Source organism: Hirundo rustica, chromosome 3 (genome assembly GCF_015227805.2).
Source record: "Hirundo rustica isolate bHirRus1 chromosome 3, bHirRus1.pri.v3, whole genome shotgun sequence".
NCBI classification, from domain to species: Eukaryota; Metazoa; Chordata; class Aves; order Passeriformes; family Hirundinidae; genus Hirundo; species Hirundo rustica.
Window position 1 is genome coordinate 16,531,905 of NC_053452.1, and position 19,398 is coordinate 16,551,302.

A 19,398-nucleotide genomic window follows, 5' to 3' on the forward strand; every position below is an offset into this window, starting at 1 on the left:
GGACTAATTGGCTGCCAGTAGGGGCAATATTTTTCCATGTAAGAACAGATTTTGCATACAAGCAGTGATGTCAGAAAGTTCAGGATACCCAGTCTGGCCTCATTCAAAGGCTGAAGACAAACAAAACCCAGTATGTTCAGGTGACAGTCATTCCCTATTCAAAATGTGTGTCACTATTTAAACAGTTATTCTTGACTTCAAACTTTAAGAGGATTCCTTTCATTAGGAACACCTTTTTTTTTTACAGGAGGAAGGAAGCCTTTTAACCATGTTGGCCCTGAAGAAAGGTTTAGCCCATCCCAAGCAAGAACACAGAATACCTTCCACTGCCTTCCTTCTTTTCTTTTACTATGACACTTGTGGGATCTGAAAAAGAAGCCCACACCTTCACCAAGTGTCAAGATGTGCAGGGTGCAAACCAGGCTGCACAAACCAGGGCTGGAGAAAAATATGCACCATAACATCCAGGTTATGGGAAACACTGGAGCTAGTCTTGAGAGTGTGAGAAAATGCTGTGCCTAGGCTGGCTGACTCAGATTGACACTTTTTTGCACACCACTGGGCTGTGTTGTTGTGCCACCTTACATGAAAGGACCAAAGAGAAGAGACAGTGGAAATGACCACAAATGGGGCACTCAGCAAAATGGACCTAAACCTCTTCCTTTAAAAATGGAAAGAAGTTGGATTAAGGATGGTAATGTGTAATTTATTACAGTCTACTTCTCTCTTACTTGGTCATAAGACCTAGATGACCAGACCTTCTGAATGCTTAGAAGGAAATCTGAAATGAGAAATATTCTTTTATAATGTTTAACTTCATTGTTACAAAATGTGAAGTCCCATGGGAGTGAACCAGGGCATGTAAAACTCCAGTTTTCAAATGTGGGCACTACAGTGTATGGCAGCCTACTCAGACCTTCACAGATGGTGGGGTTTCCTGGGTGTGGTTGGTTTGTGCTGGCAGTTTTGTGCAAAATTGAGCTGTCTGTATTTTAATAATATTCTGCCTCATGTTTACAAAATCAATATCCTTCTTGAGCAATTACCAAGAGTGTACATTAGACAGTGTAAAACACACTGTTATGGCAGAATATCAGCTTTCTCGAGAGCCCAGTAGCCAGCAGGAGGGTTTTCTCCCTGGGTCAGGTATTTCAGGAGCGCTCATCAGGAAAACTTACAGGATCCACACTGCAGCAGGACTGCAGGGCAGAGCTGAACACAGGCAGTAAGTCCAGACTCTGGGATGCCCTGGAACTGATATTGCAACTTGACATTTTCCTAGGGCTATGCTATGCTGGCATACTCTGCTGCCCCTTCATCAGGCCAGAATCAGGAAGATGTCAAGATAATTTAAGCCCACAATTGCCTCCTTCTTTCCCCAGGCTGTGCATTTTCTACTAAAGCCTCAAGAGTTGCAGAAGAGAATGTCAACCCTTTATATATATGTTATGCATGACATTATACATCTATTACCTATACAGAACCTAAAAGTCTGTTAGGTCATTTATAGGACTTAAATAGACAGGTCATCCCTGCCTAGGGCCCAGGGCTTGTATTGTGCAGCAAAAAGTCAGCCTACAGTTGCCTACAGGAATTCTGGCTCTTCTTGGACTCTAATATTAAAGAAATGACAGTGCTGTAAAGCTTTTGGGCTGTTTTGGCTGTTCATTTTTGGGCTGTACTTTATAACCATATTTACTGGATGCTGGCTCTGAAAAATTCTATTCACCTCAGGCAACTCCTTGTTGATAGCTGGGTAAAATATCATTAATGCTTTTTGCATTACCATCAATCCTTGTAGGAATAGGCACTCAGGCAGAACTTGTGCCTAGCTTAGCCAGTTTATCAAAACTGCTTTGCCCTAGACCTCTCTTACAGACTGACATCTAGCCTCAACATTAACATTCTTTTTCAATATAAAAGAGGAAAAAAAAGCATCAGAAAATTGTAACTGGAATTTGTTCAAAACCTTCAATGGAATGTTTTGCCTTGAAATCCAAGAGAACCATCATTGGTTTCAATATGGAATGCTGCATAAAAAAACACCACTAGACAGTCACTGGTTCAAACTGACATTTCTGCTTACAAAATGAGGCATGTAATGGCTTCATGTTACCATTCAGATACAGTGAACTACACTTCGATTTACTTCTTTTCCCAGCAAGAGCAAAAAGAAAAAATGATTGGTAAAAATCTGATTAAGTAGCACTGAACCGTATCTGATCATCTCTCTTTGAAAACAACTCCACAGGGGGATTTAAGTAGTAGAACCCTCAGTATCACAGAGCCTACCATTTAGGTGGCTGGCTTCCAAAATCAATTCTACTGTGGTAAGCCGGGCTTAGAAGCTCAGCTTGCTGTGTCTAGATTCAAAAATGTGAAGATGCTGAGCAGAGGTTGATGCAAGCTGTCCTATAAGAAATGCTGACACATGACTGTGCCCTCCAAACCAAGTGAAGAGTGGGAAAAACTCATGAAGTTGCATCTTCAGGGGAACGAATCTGAGATGGGAGAGAGAAGAAATCATAGGCTCAGTGATAAGTAAAACCCCACTAGATGTGGCCAAACTTCTGAATGTAATACTTCAAAAATGCCTAGCGTGTATCTGCAGCTTTGATAGCTTGGAACACAGATACAACACAACAATCAGAGACAGTTCCTTACCTGTACGTGTTGGTTGCTGGTACTCTCCAGATCTGAATGCCTTGGAGAATCCCTTCAGCTCCCACCACCACTCTGAGCTTGGAGTTCCTGTAGGCATCATTGCACTGGCTCTGTGTGGGGCCATAGGGCCCACTGGCACCACAGGTCGTGAACAACCACTGATCTGAAAGGAGGACACGTGCAAAGCATGACCCCAACATTCAAAGACCAAGTAGTTCTGCTCTTTAGCTGCTCCGCTTCTTGGACCAAGAGCAGAACCTGGCCCTGAGGCTTTGACACAAATACCCACAGAATTATTTTAAAAGTTTCATAGTTCTCTGTATCTCCGTATTTGACAGCTTTTCATCAACATCTCCAGAAATCTATCACAACAATAAACATAGTTCTCTTTTTCCTACGGCGCAAAAAGGCAAAGAGTACAGAGTAGAGAAAAATCCAACGGAGTCCCCCCAGTTTCAGGCTCTGCTCTCTGGGCTGTTAGGTGCTCATTTGTAATCTCAAGGTTGGTGCATTCTAGTCCTTTCAGTTTCTAGAGACATTTGGCTATTGAATTTATTTTAAATGGGAAATTAACTGTTAATTAGATAAGAACTTGTAAATACAACATTATCACAGTGATTAAAACAACAGATTAATAGATTAGTTGCATTTTGAATAATTATTTGCTCACAGGAGACTCAAATTAAGCTTTAGAAAGCAAAACACCTGACTGAGGCCTGTGAAGCAAGCATCCAGCTCTGCATTTTCTAGGCCAGATCTTGGGGTGTAAATCAGTGCCTCCCTATTATAGACATTTACATCAATTGGAAGTACTGATCCTGTACAAATAGATTTCTAGAACAAAGCTTTGCTAATTTGTGTCTCAAAAAAATCTAATTTTTAAAATTTGAATGCATGACAGTGACAATTACATCCTTTTCCTTAAAGATTCGTTTTAGGGGCATTGCAGTCCCAAGACCACAATGTTTTGTAAAATCTACCTTGTCCTATTTTCTAGTATATCAGGAAATACTTCATATATAATCAAAACTAATCTAGATGGTAAATAAGCAGATGAGCATTTTTTGTGAACATGACATGATTTATCAAACATACTTATTAATAACTAATATACACAATCTAATAAACTCCATTAGGTAGTTCTACTGCCATTAAAGATAAAAGATCTGGAATACATCTGAAGTTTTTTCTACAAATTATGTTGGTCCAGTCAGCCTTCCATATGGCCTTCTCAAAGGGCACCATTTCTCTACCAGCTTCCACAAAAGCAATGCCACACATGCAGGTTCCTTCAGCAGTGATACTAATTAGTACAGACAAGGGCATTAATTGGACTCAATGTCCAGGAGTTGGACTCAATGATCCTTGCAGATCCCTTCCAACTTAGGATGTTCTATGATTAGCTTGACCTGCTTCTTGGAATTCAGAGCTATTGTCTAATGTGGTCTAGAAATGATGGTCTGCATGTGTCTGGGTGAGCAAGGCCAAAAGTTCTGCCATTACTGTTACTGGAGAGGTTCACCCTCCAGAAATACAAGAAAACACATTACCTTAGCCAGAAAACAAAAAGTCTGAATTCCTTTTTCACAAAGTAATCCTGAAGATGAGCCAAGTTCCTTCTTACAAAAAAATGTGAATGAAATTCAGTGAATGAAATGGATCAAAGAATTTGACAACTTTAAGAAATAAAGCAACTGGTATTTCTGAAAATCATTGGTAAAAATGTTGTGCAAAACCACCACTCTGTAAGAAAAGTTCCCAATCTAAGTGCTGCTGAGAAAAGAATCCTGTTTTACTGAAAAAATCCACACCACTCCTTTTCAAAACTCCCCTGCAAGTCTTCTACAGATTTTGTCTGTCACTTACTTGTTTCATTTGTGTACTAATTTCACTTATTTCTCCAATCCTTCTGCAGTGAGTGGCAGTATGAAATCTTAAAATTATTAGACAGCAAACAGAAGAATTTCCCTCTCCTCCTTTGCTTCTGATGTACCCTCCCAAAGCCCCCAAAACAACAGGTAAGAGGGTAAAGGCACTTAAGGAAGAAAAGTCTAGAAGTTATAAAAGCAAAATGCTTCAGTAGCTCTGAACAGCCTGGCACCAGAAGTTACTTGTGTTTATCCTTGCAAAACCCACCCCAAACCCAAAGGAAAATCTCACACTAACTGTAAGATGAGAGTCTCATTCTGTCAGCTATCACAGTGATTTAACATTGCAATACCCCAGTGGGCTTAGCCACCTGCACTGAAACATATGTTTAGTAAAGCAGGCAGGTAAGCGGAACAATAAGAAGCCACTTGTATGTCTCCAGTGAAATATCAAACACGTTCCCAAAGGTAGATGCAGGTGACCTTCAAGGGGACAATAAGCCCCAAACATGAGAATCAAAATGGAAAACTGGAAGTGATAAAAGCTAGGACAGATCACACCATGTGCAGACTGCTGCTATGATAAAGCTTTACATTTCTGGTTTAGTCCCTTGAAACAAAACTCATTCCTTAGGTATCTGCCTACCTGACCTTGGAAAACTTATCTCTAGACGATTCTACATGTAATACACAGCACAGCTGGACCTGAAACTGGCTGCTATTGACTCCCACTGGGTTCCAGGGACTAGGGATCAATGAACATCTTATTCCAAAATCCTTTGAAATGGCCCTCTGGTTCCTTAAAAGCCCTGGTGGAACAGGAGAATGTCCTTCTGCTGCAGACCTTATGCCTTCAGACTCTGAACAGAAGCAACCAGAACAGCTTTTGTATTTTCTGCCTTTAGGGCAGACTAGAGGGGGCTCACTTCCTGTGCAGAAGCAGTATCAGAGTAAGGGCAAACACTGGTGGCAATCTGAGATTCGTCAATCTGCACTAAGATCTTAGAATCTGTTTTTTTAGAACTTGAGAGAATGAGGAATGAAAAACCACAGAGAGGTTATGCCAGGGAGTACGATGTAAGGAACGTGGAGACAATGGAGTGCAGGAGATGACATCTTGGATTTCTAAAGTGGTCCTGATGTAATGGATACAGTGGTGTATAGAATATTGTCTGCAAAGCCTCCCACATCCTGCAGCAGCTACAGCCAGTGCTAGAAATTTACTTGCATTATTCATGTAAATGATAGAAAAGAACAGGAAAAGATGTCTTTCAGAACTAGCAGAACTGGGTAGTGATCTTTGCCCAAAACATTGCAGGAGGAAGTGTGGCCCAAGTGGAGTCCATGGAGAGACTGCACCTGATTTAAACCAGCAGGGATTTTAGTAAAACCTACAGTCATTGCTGCACTGATGTGCAGACACTACTCCTGTTTATAAATACTGGAAACCAGTCCAACATGGAACAGCTTTGTCACTGAATTAAATGGGACATAATATGACACAGGAAGAATCTGCCCCTCATTTCAAGATAATTAGGACAGATGGATCTTAGTTACAATTCTGGATACAGACTAAAACTCCCACACTTCCCCCCCCACCCTTCTCTTACATGTTTTACAAAGCCAACCCTCAGTGAGCAGATGTAACAGCAGCCCCTGATCTGAAACCACTAACCCAGTACCAAAACAGAGTACTGCCTGCCTTAATAACCCACCACTGCTTTTTAAAAAGTAAGATTTGACTCCCTGCAAAGTATTGATTTTCTCTTGATTCTACAAATGACTGCAGCATGTCTTATGAGCTTAGAGAGAGCGTTTCGACAGGTTGCTGCATGCCACAGCAGTTTACAGTAATTCAGTTTGAAACATTATTTTGATCTCCAAAGACTAAAGCAGCAGCACTGAATCGAAAATCCTTAAGCAGCTTGGTGAGAAGCATAGATTTTTTTCCATCTGTGAATAACTGTGGTCTGTTGCATAGTGCACAGCACATCCCTCCTTCCTTCTGCAGGGTGTGACAGGATAACACTGCCAGCACCTCACACACCAGAGGAAGAACAGCAGGACTCTCCAGGCTAAACCTCCCCCAACAACTAGCAGATTGTTGAATTCTGCCCAGCTTCACACAAGTTACATACACGCAGTGTCCAGAAACAGCTGAGAATTCCCATGACAAAAAACAGCAGGTAGTTTAATGTAGAGTCCTTATATATTCTGCCCTTGGTAGCTGCAAGATGCTAACCAGGTTTAAAAAATGGAAATCTCTGTTTGGGAGGGGAAGAAAGTGGAGATCACAGTGAGATTCAAATTGGGGTAATACATTTCAGCAAATAATTTATACATCAGTTCAATTTGATAGAATCCTCCCTTTTAAAAGAAACATGGAAGAGGAAACATTAAGTTTCTGCCTGTTCATCTGTGCACCTGCCCTCCTGCTCCCTGGCAAGCTCCCCAACACATTGGCAGAATGTGTCCCAGAAGCAAAGCAACATTTTGCAAAAAAAGTAATTTTTTGCTCTATTAAAACAATTGAAAAAAAAGTCTTCCTTCATAACTTTTCATTCCATAATGATTTCACTGATTGATGAAATTAGACACACAATCGCTCATCCTTTTGCACAGCAGAAATTCTAGGTTCCACACTGTTTGTCTAGATACATGAAATGCACATCAAACAAGGTGCTGGATTTCATCCACAGCAAAAGTGGAGTGTTGTCCTGCTCTTGGAACACAAAATGAACAATACCCCAGAAAACTTAAAATGACTAATAATTTGTTTGAAGCTCTGATACTACTTGCAGCCTGAGGCAAAGCTGCTGCAGGCACTGTTGCAAATAACAACCAGCAACACAGAAGAGAAAGCTGTGGAGCAAAGCCTAAGGCACATCTGTACTTCTAACATAGAAGGCAATTTCATTGGCACACATACAGCACACAAACTCCATGCCACAAAACCAACAGAGGCATTTTTGCTATACCTCAAAGGCCTAAACATATTAACTGGCATTTGTCAAGTCAAGCTGGTTTGAACCTAGTTAAACTCATTGCCGACCAAAACTTTAGTGATTTGAGCAAACTGCCCACCAAGCACCATGGTACTTGGCTTATTTTGGAGCCTAGAGTAACGTGTTAGTGAAATGCATCAGTGCTTTAAGCAATGAATAAACAATTTGTGTAACTTGCTGTGACGACCTCTATTCAGACCAAGAGGCTATTCCCACTTCCAATACAGTAAAAGTCCACATTAATAAGGGCTATAAATTCTCATTTTTCAGAGGCATAAGAACCCCAGTGGCTAAACTTCTGAATGCAATTAATTCTTCCTCAGAGAGTTCATTTTACCTCTTCTTCTCAGGCAGATGTCATCAAGCTTGATGCCATTAACAAGTGGAATGTTTGCTTCATCTGTTTGTAAAAACTTCCATAAGCTTCCCTCACCTGGCAATATTTAGCTGATATGGGAAATCAGAGGCTTACAGGAAACTGCCCACCAATCTTCAGTAACATTTGGCTGCCACTGGCACCATGGGTTGTATGGAGAGCTGTAGATTTTACTCAGTGCATGAGCAATCTCAGTTATGCATTACCAATAATTTCAGGGCTGGTCCACGACGGAAGCCTGTAGGCAAAATACACTACAAGCACATATAAGAAACATGCTCAGTGAGGTAAGGATTTCAATTTTGCTTTGGGTTCTGCCATTTAACAGTGTTCTGTGAGCAGTAATTGGAGATTATTACCTTTCCCAGGACTGAATTTGCCAGAGATTAATGGGGCAGGGGGTTGAAAGATGGTAAATGGCAGAACTAGGTTATGCTCACAATCACAGCCCCATACCTGCTAAATGTGTCTACAAAATGGTATTAAGGGGATATAAAATGATCACACAAATTTGTGAGTCTTGCCAACAATACAAGAACGAGTTACTGAGATATGGCTAGAGTAAGAGAGCTCGGCTTTTCCATTCTTTCTGGAGTTACTATTTCTGTATTTATTTTCTAAATGAGGGCAGCAGTAGAAGACTTGGATATGTCTTTCAGTTCAACAGGAAGAGCATCTGCAGTGATGACAAACATATGCCAGATCGATCCTGAGTATAATTACAAAGATATACTCAAAAGCTTGATTCATGGTTAAGATTTTTCTTAAGTGTTTATAAATAGATGTGATATGTGTCCTAAAGTTAATTCATGTTAAAAAAGATACAAAGTGTAATATCATCCCTATAAGTATAAGTTTTGTTTTAATCCAATATGCTATGAGTTAACTCAGAAGAAAGCAGCTCAGTAAAAGTACAGGAATTTCTCTCGCCTGAAAAGACAAATGGGGGGGCACGAGATACAACATGATTAGAATTACCAGGAGAGAGACACAAACATGCCTTGGCTAAGAATCATTAAAAAGGAATGTAACATCTGTTCTAAAGTTACTTCATGTTAATAGAATATAAAATGTAATACCGATTGTATAAATATAAGTTCTGTATAAACTAGCATGTTAGAAGTTAAGTTTTGTTTTAAAATAGCATTTTGTGTGTTAACTCGGAAGGAAGGGGACTTAATAAAATACAAGAATGTCCCTAGCCTGAAAAGGCATGGGAGGGACACGAGGAAAGCTTGATTGGAATTACCAGAAAGGAGGACAGAAGACTGTCACTGCCAGGAATCGCTGAAAAGAAACAAAAGGCAACGGAAAATGGAGATGATAGCCCGGAAAACCCGATGATAGTTTCAGATCCGTATCTCGATGGTCTCCGGCTGGAATTAACATCTCCACACCACACCTGGACCCGACCATTATCGGCATTGTCCTCCTCCACTGATCCATTCAGACTCTTAGAACTGAAACCTGCATGTTTAATGAAGCTGCCTCGGAGGGAGGACTTTCGACATCCCGAGCCTCTCTCCGCGATCCAGTGTATAAAAAGAGACTGCTGCAAACCGAAGATGTGAACTTGGGGATAGCAGACTGGCAGAGTGTGTTATCGTTGTTCACCCAGCGGCGACCCCGGGCTCAACGCTGTCCTTTTAATTGTGGCTGTCTGAGACTGTCATTTTGTCTCTCAATAAAATTCCAAATTTTGATTTATCGAATTTGGTCTTCTCATTTATAACAATAGAGAACACTATCAGGACATTCTTGGTGGAAATTGTGGTCAGTGTAGGAGGGTAAGAGCACTACTGACTTTGGACAGCAATGAGAATGCCTTGTTTCTTGCCACCTTCCGAAACCAGGCACTAACAAAGCAGCATGGAGAAAACTAATTTCTTTTCCCTTTTATGTTTCACCAAGAGTCTTCCATAAAGGGTGTTAAGTGATACATGCTACTAATTTTTTGGATTTTTTTTTTTTGTTCATAATTACAAAGGATGGTAGAAATGCACACTAGATAACAAAGACCATGTTGGGTGGAGGTGGAAAAATGATTTGAAAACATTTTCTGAGATTTACAGCAGTTTCTGTGCAATTTAAACTGCTATTCTTAAGTGTGAGCAGCTTTGAAATGTCGGTCTGAAACCTGTGAATTGCCCTGTTTATTTCAAGTGCATGATTAACTCCAGAGAGCAATTATGCCAATTCAACTTTGCTAGGTTGTATCTGGTTGCATGCTGATTTCCAGTACTGCACCGTTGCTGTTTTCATTCTACAGAGAAAGCAAGTGTAAACACTGCAATAAAGAAATTCATACCTACATATTGTGAGATCCCACTGTTGTGTCCGAACATTTCCTGTTCACAATGTTACTTTTGTTGGGTGGAGGGCATTGGGCTGTTATTCACTGTGTTAATTGATGCATAATACAAAAATACAATTCTGCAGATACCTTTATTGCATTATGCCAACAGTTCAGTTAGTATAATTGCACACAAAGAGCAACCAAATGTAATTTTCTTTTACTTAATACTTGCTCCGCTGTCCCTTTCAGCTCCTTCATCTGATTAACTAATGTGAGTGAGACTTCTTCCGAGAAAGAGCTATGGAAGTACTCAAAACAGGACTGTTCCTGATGGAAAACACAAAATCTGTGCAACCACTAAATGCTATGGGGAAGAAACTGGAGGAAAACAGTAACTCAGTCTGGGTGAAAAAATGATTTGATGGCAGTTTCCATGCAAGAAACCAGGGATGCACAATGGCTGCTGGATATGCAGAGCAGAAGGGACAAAACAATGCAAGATTTGAGGGGAAAAAAGGGATTGCACAACAGGCGATTTTTGTACTGTGTGCCCCGACACAAATAAGTTGTCAGTGGGACAGAAGAGAAGCTGAAACATCAAAAGAGAGGCTATCCTCATGGTATTTAAAGCCTATTCAGAAGCACCAGAAATCTTTAATTAAAGCTTGATTGCTCTGTGTCTTGTTATCTGCTTTCGCCTACTGAGAATCCTATTTTTTCTCCTTCAGCTTCTGTGATAGTAATTTGTTTACCTCGAGTTCCTCATTAGTGCTCACTGCATCTTTATATGCCCGAATTTCCCATATTCTAGCCTTGTGTATAAAAGGAAATTGCGTTAGCTTGATGTAAATTGACCTTTTAATTGGTAGTTGAATGACAGTACTGTTTGAGAAGCTTTCAGTTTTGCTTAAACCAATACCTAACCAATTTAAAACCAAAGCCAAAATAAGCCTAGGTTTACAAGAGAATAAACAGCACTCAGCCTTTTGTACAGATTTAACCACCTAAAGGAAAAATCCTGGTTCCATTAAAGCTATTTCAGTCTTCTGGTATATGCAGACCTTGTTACAACTGTTTTTCCAGGCTACTTCTAGAATCAAATTTCACCTGCAACCTTTCAGCGAGAAGCTGGTATTCCAGCAAATAACACATCATTAGTAAAATGAAAAGGAAAGCATTTGCACTGCCCTGTGAACATCTATCTAATGGCCACCCTGCACTGCAAGTAACTATGTGATTTGAACACCACAGGAATTTTTCTGCGCTGGTCATCAAGAAACTTGACAGAATAACAACACCACATTAGTTGTAGACATTTCAGGTCTTATTCTACCGAGTGTGTTCATTATCCCAGGTATGATACACTACAGTGGGTAACACATTTCTGGAAGCTCTAGGATGTTTGGCAGTGTGGCTGTATTGTGCATTTTGAATCTCCAGCGTGCACGACCTGGGGGCACTCTGAGCCATGACCAAGAGTGACAAGGCTGAAGAAGCAGGTCAATAGGTACAGGGCCTGAGAACAGAGAGGACAGGGCGGGGCTGGTGGTGCCAACCATCACATCTGCTGGAAATGGATTTCTGGGCACAGGCAAAAGCATCAGGTGTGTGTATAAGAGGTTGCGCTCAGATACAAAGGAGCAAGTGGAGGGCCCATGCCCTTGAAAACAACGGAGCTACTTTGGATTAATGCTGTGTAAATGAAGTGCTACCTGTCTTTCACATTGTAGCTCCTGCCGCGAAGGCTAAACTGGCTTGGGGGACTTAAGGAAGGCATTTTATTATCCTGTTGTCTCATCAGCTTTAGAAACACAATTCTTTGTTTCAGTAAGATTTCTTAAGAAGGAAATATTCTAGTGTGTGATCCATCACACAAGTCAAAGATCCTATTAACTGTAATTACTTTTAGCTGAGCTCACATTGGTGAGGGCAGTCTTTGGGGCTCCAGGGTGGTGCTGATGCTGTTGGTTCACTCACACAACAGTAAATATGTGGCCATCAAAGGAAAGGCCATGACAGACTAAGCCCGAGGTTTCTTAAACGCATTACGGGATGCAGAAAGAAACAAGATTAAAGCCGGGTAAAACGCATAGCCCAGGGACCAAACAAGCATCTGCAGTGTTTCCTGAGAGCAAGCAGGGACTCAGAAACACAAAGGAAAAAGGGGATTTGGTGCTGCAGAGACCCTCAGAAATGCAATGACTTTCACTGCAAGAAGTTGCCACTCAGCTTCTCTGTTTCTGCCCTGTCTACTCTGAGGGCACAAGGGGAGAAAATTGCTGTAGGAGTAATTTCAAACCCCAAGGGCTAGAGACAATTTTAAACAGAATATGAACAAGACTAAGGATAAAGCCCAGAAAATAGACAAGCTGTTTTAGATTGGAATTGCCTTGAATTTTCACCCCAAGGTCATCACAAATTATTTTAATTGCTCAAAGTACCTCAGTGACCTTCTCTTTTACCCTCATGCAGTCTGATTCCCTTTCTTTCTACCATCCAATCCTTTCTTTAAATTGAATTCCTCAGATAGGACAGGGAACAGAAGAGCTAGATGATGTCAGGCCGAGTGAGAAGTAGGAAATAACAAAATTCTCAAAAAAATTTACAGCCACAGGATTTCCAGCCCACACACACTTTACACTAACTTTGCATCTGAAATCTAATGTTTTTTTTCTGTTGCTAAAACAGTAGGCACCATGGAAAAAAATGTACAGCTGCCTTAGGAAACATCACCACCGACAGAAAGTCAGCCAGAAATCCATAATCTGCACCTGCCTACGGATACTACCATGAGATCACTGACCCAAGGGCAATACTGAGAGCACTTAAAAGAAAACTCCCCTTACAGGCAGGAAACAGAAGATACAGATATTGAAGGGAGGACTTCAAAGGATCTTCAAAGAGAACATATAGATACTTTTGTAGATTGTACCTCTGTGACAGCCCAAGCTCACACACAACATCTGTAATAGAGCTAAACACAACGTTCATCACTGAAGTGCAGCTTCACCCAGCCCAGCATCCTCTCATATGGGCTCATTGCCTCTGTCTCGCTCTCTTAAGGCTCCTGACAGTGCTTCTGCATTTTTCTTGCTATGTGATGCTCAAGACATAAAAAAAATCAGTAAACTTCATGTGATGGCAGCTCAGCTGACCCTGCAGGCTGTCCCCTCAGCCTCTGCTGCCAGAGCTTGCTTCACAAGAGAGCTCAGGCAGCAGCAGCTGTCCTGCTGTGGCAGTGTGGAGTGGGCTCATGGATCCAGCTTTTCAGGGAGGCTTTGAAGGCTGTGTGGCCTCACTGACCGGACTGCGGTCAGCATCAGAGCTAACACCATTAGTACATGCACCTCAACAGAGCACTGAAGGCAGCAAAGTGAAATACATGCTAGAAAAGAACAGATGCAAAGAACTCTTCTTAGACAGAAGAGCAGGAGAGGAGGTGACAGCAGGAACAAATCCCTAGGCTTACTGACAGAGCAAAGGAGGCATATATCAACCCTGCTCTCTAACTTAAGGGCAGTGGTAGTTCACATTGGCAGGTAAGTAGCTGGCCCTAAGTGGGCAGAAACAGCTGCACGTGGTGCTGAGGGTTGCAGCTGTAACAAGCGCTTGTCTCTCCTGTAGCTACCCCTCACTCCCATGGTCAGCCCTGCTGCCCCAGGTAGGCTGGAGGTTGTGGCTGCTTGAACTGAAACATGATTTTAAAGAGTTAGGATGTTAGCTAAGGGTTAGAAGCAATTTATTAGTAAATGGTAAGTTAATGATTACTAGATGCCTCAGCTAGGGCTAATTGTTATATTTTGAGTATGTTTATAGAAGAAAGTGGAGTAAGTGAACCGTCATAAGAACAGATTGAAACCACTAAGAACAATGGCCAGCACCTGGACTTCACATTAATCAATCATGAAGCAGGGGACTTCGGATTATGCCAGAGGGTCACAGAGACCTGATGAAGACTCTCCTGACTTCATCCTTTGAGACCACTGACCCAATTCGAGACCACCAACCCAATTCAAGAGAAGAACTGTGTACGCGTGAAGGACTGATAGCCTCACTTTAATACAGAGCGGGGATGGGAGGTGCTGGGGTTATGCATATGTGTTGTATGTAAGATCTTGGAAAATAAATAGAGAGCAAAGAGCCTTTTTCGGGGCAGCCACGCCTTTCGGAGATGACTCCCGTGCCGCCCACCGGTGAATAAACACAGCACTTTCTAACTTTAACTGGTTAGAGGGTCCTTGTCCGTGACTATATCGGTTTTCAATGACTCAGAACCAGTCCAGGAAGAGAGGCTGGCAAGGAGGAGGGAAGGTAGCAGATTCAAACAGGAATGCACCTTTAAGGCCCAAACCAGATATCATGAATATGTGGGAAAGCCTGGGAGAGGAGAGAGGGAAGCCTTTGGGAGACAGCAATGGGAGGGTGAAGGCAGGGAAGGGAACTCTTACATCTATTTGGCCCACACCATTACAGTTAGATTGGAGAGAGGAGCTGAAGGATAGGGGAGAATAAAGTAATGTGAACATACAAGACTGACATTTCTAACTAAGTCCAATGCTGTACTGTTTCAAACGGATAATGAATATTTACTGAAAAAGTGAGGCTATGTTAGTTCAAACCAAGTCTGTATTAAGTAGAGTTGGGTGTTGAGGTTAACAAACGCTGAACTCAGTCAATTTGGACACTCCACTTGATTCCTGCCAATTTTTAGATGACCATGACACCAAACACACTTATCTTACAGTTTAAACCCAAGTTTTACTTCAAACGGCCCCCTCTGGTTCTTTCAGCAGCTTGCAGTCTGCTACAATTAAATCCAATTTACAGGTAACAGCTAAAGGTAATTTCTTTCTAGAGCATGTTTTCTTTTCTTTGTAAGGGACTTGGGAAAAGCTCTAAACAAAAGCTTTAGGGAGGAAAAATACATTTAGCCACATCTAAATGAAATCTGTGCTAGTTGGAAATCTCTCCTATCTGATGATGCTTCTCAGACTCGACAGTTACCTGCTGGATCAGAAAAGGGGGCACTGCTGAGCTGGAGATTTCCCAGGAGCTTTTGTTCCCATCCAAACTTCTTCTGGCCACCTCTACTGGTGAGCAAATTGCTTGAGTCTGGAGCAATACCTCGAGGTGTCTTCTCTCCACTGACTAGAAAACAAGAAATCACAGCTTGGTTTATGGCTGAGGGGGACTGAGTCAGTATGTAATCCAAAATTGAAGCTAAAATAAGGGTTGCAGACTTCTGTGCTGAGCATAAGAGCCTGCAGTCACAGGATATAACATTATTAAAAGAAATGGGCAGATTTATTTTCCATTGTTGTTATGGAATTGAGACAAAAGGAAAATAAACAGGAATGAGTGGTAGGCAAAACATTAAGTGAATGAAGACACAAAGAAGAAATACAGAATATCATCTTTAGCAACTATTATAATTTTTTTTTAGCCAGTAAAAGTATGAGGAATTTTCTTGAATTCTATCCTAATTTTAAGATCTCTTTGAATACTGGAACTTGAGGTGTATTGTACTTATGCACAGAAACCAAGAGGTATTACTGCATAAATGGAGAGACTCATGCCCCAGGCAATGCAAATTAACATAACACAAAGCAGATGAAACATTCTGACTGCAGAAGTGGTTTGGAGATTTTCAGTCTGAACAGGGCTGCAGAGTTTGCAGCTTCAAGCGTAGAAGAAAGGACGCACTTAAGTTCTGTTGCTCAGCCCAAGGCAGAAGTTTAATTTGTTCAGAGCAGCAATTCTCCAGCCCTCATGTAAGTTGTTGGTCTGAGGTACAAAGTGACAGATCATTGAACACATTTACAAATTAAGCAATTCACTATGCATGAGATTATGAAAGATGAGTCAGACACAAGCGTTTAATAAAAATCTACATGTGGCATCAGAGGTATAGACTGGGCATATTCTAGAGGCCAGTCAATCACAAAGCCAGGATCAGAATCCAAATTTTTCCCCCGAGCAGTAGAGTGTGAAGATCGTAGTTTCTGATTCAGACTTAAATGCATGTCAGTCTAAATAAAATAACCTTGTTCTAATTTAACTGTAGCATTGTGCCCAATGTTATCGCAAAGTTAGTGCCAATCACAGGATGCCTGTCTTTTCCCAGCCAGGGTCCGACTGTCATTCATCTTGATAACTGTCACACAGCAAACCAGGTCACGTGGAAATCTATAATCACAGACTGGCTTCTGCACCAGCCTGGCTGGATAGGCGATGGTTCTGCCTCAGCTGGAAGCTGATCTCCCACACCCTATGTCTCACTACCCGCTTAGGCCAAACTGGGAACACGTCCCGCGCTCGGCTCCACCAGTAAGGGGTGCACCTGAACGGGATCCTCTGCCTGAGCACAGAGATTCTGGACACAGACCTTTGCATTTCAAGAGTCTTTTGAAGATAATGACACCCAGCCCTTTCTCCGTGGTTTCTAAATTTCAACTACATGGCAAATAAAAGACAAGTCGCTTGCAGATAAAAGGAAAACTTACTTGTTAAATAACAGTCCAGACTAAGGGAGACATTGTCAAAAGCGATAATGGCATCAGAGCCTTCTTCCCATGAAGCAGTGATCTGAAACCAAAACCTGCACAGATTGGAAAATATGGGATTAAATTCTGCTAAAGAACATGAAATTCAGAGCTCTTCACAAATAAAGCAGTTTTTGAATGGTGGAGAAAAACTTTTCACAGATAAAAATATTAAATTGATAGAGAAAATATCCCGATTCCTAAAAATGAAAGATGATCTGACGAGGGGAGCAATACAATAGTATCAGTGGACAGAATAAGAGAACATCGCGCCTCTTCCCACCAGACAAACAAACTGAAGGAAGCAGAAGTGTGTGTATGTGTGTGGTCAAGAAAACAAAGTCCCCTGGATTCTGGCGCAAATGAAAAACCAACCCACCAACCAGACCCTGAAGGGATTTTATTCTCACAAGTGATTTACACCCTAAAGTGTTAAGAAAAGTAAGTAGGCAGGGCTCCTGAAGTAATTTGGAGTTCCTAAAAGGAACTGGCAATCAAAGGCTGAAACCATTTTAGAAAGTATTTGGTGTTGATGGGCTCCCTAGGAAGCAAAGGATATCTAACAGCCCTGGCAGTCACAAAAGAGAGGAACTGACACTGGGTAGTCCACAGGAAGAGCAGAACTCATTATCTCCTTATAGAAGCTGAGGAGGTTTGCCTTAAATCACTTCCTGATTTAAGGAAAGCTGGTTTTTGCCAGAAAGTTATGTCACTCTTACATTTCCAGAAGAAAGATCACTGTAAATTCACCCTTAGTGATATTACAAGTCAACAGGAAGAGCAAAAATTACCCACAACCAAATACTTCAAATCTGACAATATATTGACCGTGTGTTAATTTTGTGTACTCATGAATTTAGGTTCTCTTAGCTTAGCAAATTCTTGTTCTCTCAACGCCTATCTGCCACATAAAATCATAATACTCTGCTTAGGAAAGAGAACAATTTCTGAAAGCAGCCAACCATAGCTCAGCAGTCAGATACAATGCTCAGAGGTTGCATCAAGACTATAAAAACATGAAACTATCACATGATGTAGAACAAGCTGCAAGTAAATACGAAATATTATTTAAACCTAATTCTCTGTTGTATCTTGATGTTTTATCCCAGCAGAAGTTAAACCATTTGTGGGTCTCTTTAATGTAGATCTATTGCTGGTGCTTCCTGCCCTATCTTTTAGAGATAAATGTTCAGTCAGAATGTGAATTCTTGCAGGTGTTTCAGTTTAGACAGGAAAATGATGACAGAACAAGGTATTTTTGAGGAGCAGCCCTATTTATTCTGAAAGGCTTTAGAAATCCTGTCTCTTCCGTGCAGCAAGGATCTAAACACTGGCTGATTTCTTTTTCTTCTCACAGACTCTAGTTCTTTCTGCATAGCACTGGGTCTAAAATATTTTCTTTCAGCTTTGTGTACGTTATTAGCAGTCTGACATTAGTCTTGCCAATTCCTACTGTTTTTAAATACCACCACTCCTTTACCAGCAAGCCAACCTCAAAACCAAAATTCCAGTGAAGTTGCCCTGGTCATGTACATATTTACTGTGGGACAGCACATTCCTGGGTTTTGAATGTGGATTTTGACTGAGCCTCCTGACTCTCAGCAAATGTAACCAACTTCCACATTGTTCTCAAACGGAGAGCAGGTTTCCAGAGAGGGCTGTGAGGTTTGGCAAAAGCTAAAAGAGACCCCAGGGATACTTGTGACTTTGAGGATATGTAGATTGGAGTGTCATCATCTTCTGCAACTGGTGCTCTTGCTAAGCTACAGCTGGGGACAGTCAGAAAAGCTGACACAAACAAAGCAAAAATTCAAACCAGAAAAAAACTCCTGTCAGCTTCCAAAAGGTGCGAAGGGTTTAGAAGAGACCACAGCCCATTCACAACAGAAAAGATTTATATAGTTACTATGTTCCTCCTTCTTTATTTCTGGTAAAGAAAAGCAACGATGTTCCAACACTGAAATTTCTCACTCCTTGGAGATCTGCATTGCACACATGGAGAGACTTCTCTAAAACCGATTTTTTATGTTCTAAAGACATGAGCAGCTGCCATGAAAGAGCAGATGACTGACATGAATAATAGCAGATATGGTGAAGGAAGAGTATCCCTAGCATCAAAGGAAACTCCAAATTGCAAGACACTATTTTCCTTGCTAAATGATCCATCTTTATCAGCTCAAAAGGTGGCAGCTCCATCCATACAAGTCTGAATATCACAAAAGCATATTTTTAGCCTTCCCAAATCCATAAAAAGTGCAACTGCAGTCTGGTGCTGCCAGCAGTCTCACAGCTCTTAGCTGGGATACCTGAAACCCCTTGTGAGTATGTCTAGGAGGAGAACAGAAGGGAACATAAAATCCTTGGATATTAAATTGGCTTCTGACTGAATTGGCTGCCCTCCCCCTGCCTCCCTCCCTCGTTTGCTCTACAGCTGACATCCCGCAACACTTCAAATGAAATTACAAGCTCTAGCATAAACATAAGCTGTTCAGTTTGAGACATGCCATACATGACTTAAACAAAAGCTGTTGGACAGATGCAGTGGGCTCTGATCTACTTTTTCCTGCAAGTCACAGTGCCAGCAGCAGAGATGATTGAACTGCACGTCAAACAGGTCTTAAAACACCCCAGGTCACATTCTGGTGGA

The 19,398-nt window shown here is 41.4% G+C and overlaps 1 protein-coding gene across 1 annotated transcript in view; it reads right to left on the reverse strand.

Moving 5' to 3' along the window:
* The window catches only part of ALK (ALK receptor tyrosine kinase), a 312,811-nt gene that overhangs the window by 33,202 nt on the left and 260,211 nt on the right, over positions 1 to 19,398 (reverse strand). The window contains 3 exon segments of the mRNA XM_040058905.2: positions 2,665 to 2,827; positions 15,214 to 15,357; positions 16,713 to 16,807. Of these exon segments, the coding sequence (XP_039914839.1) occupies positions 2,665 to 2,827; positions 15,214 to 15,357; positions 16,713 to 16,807 (402 nt within the window).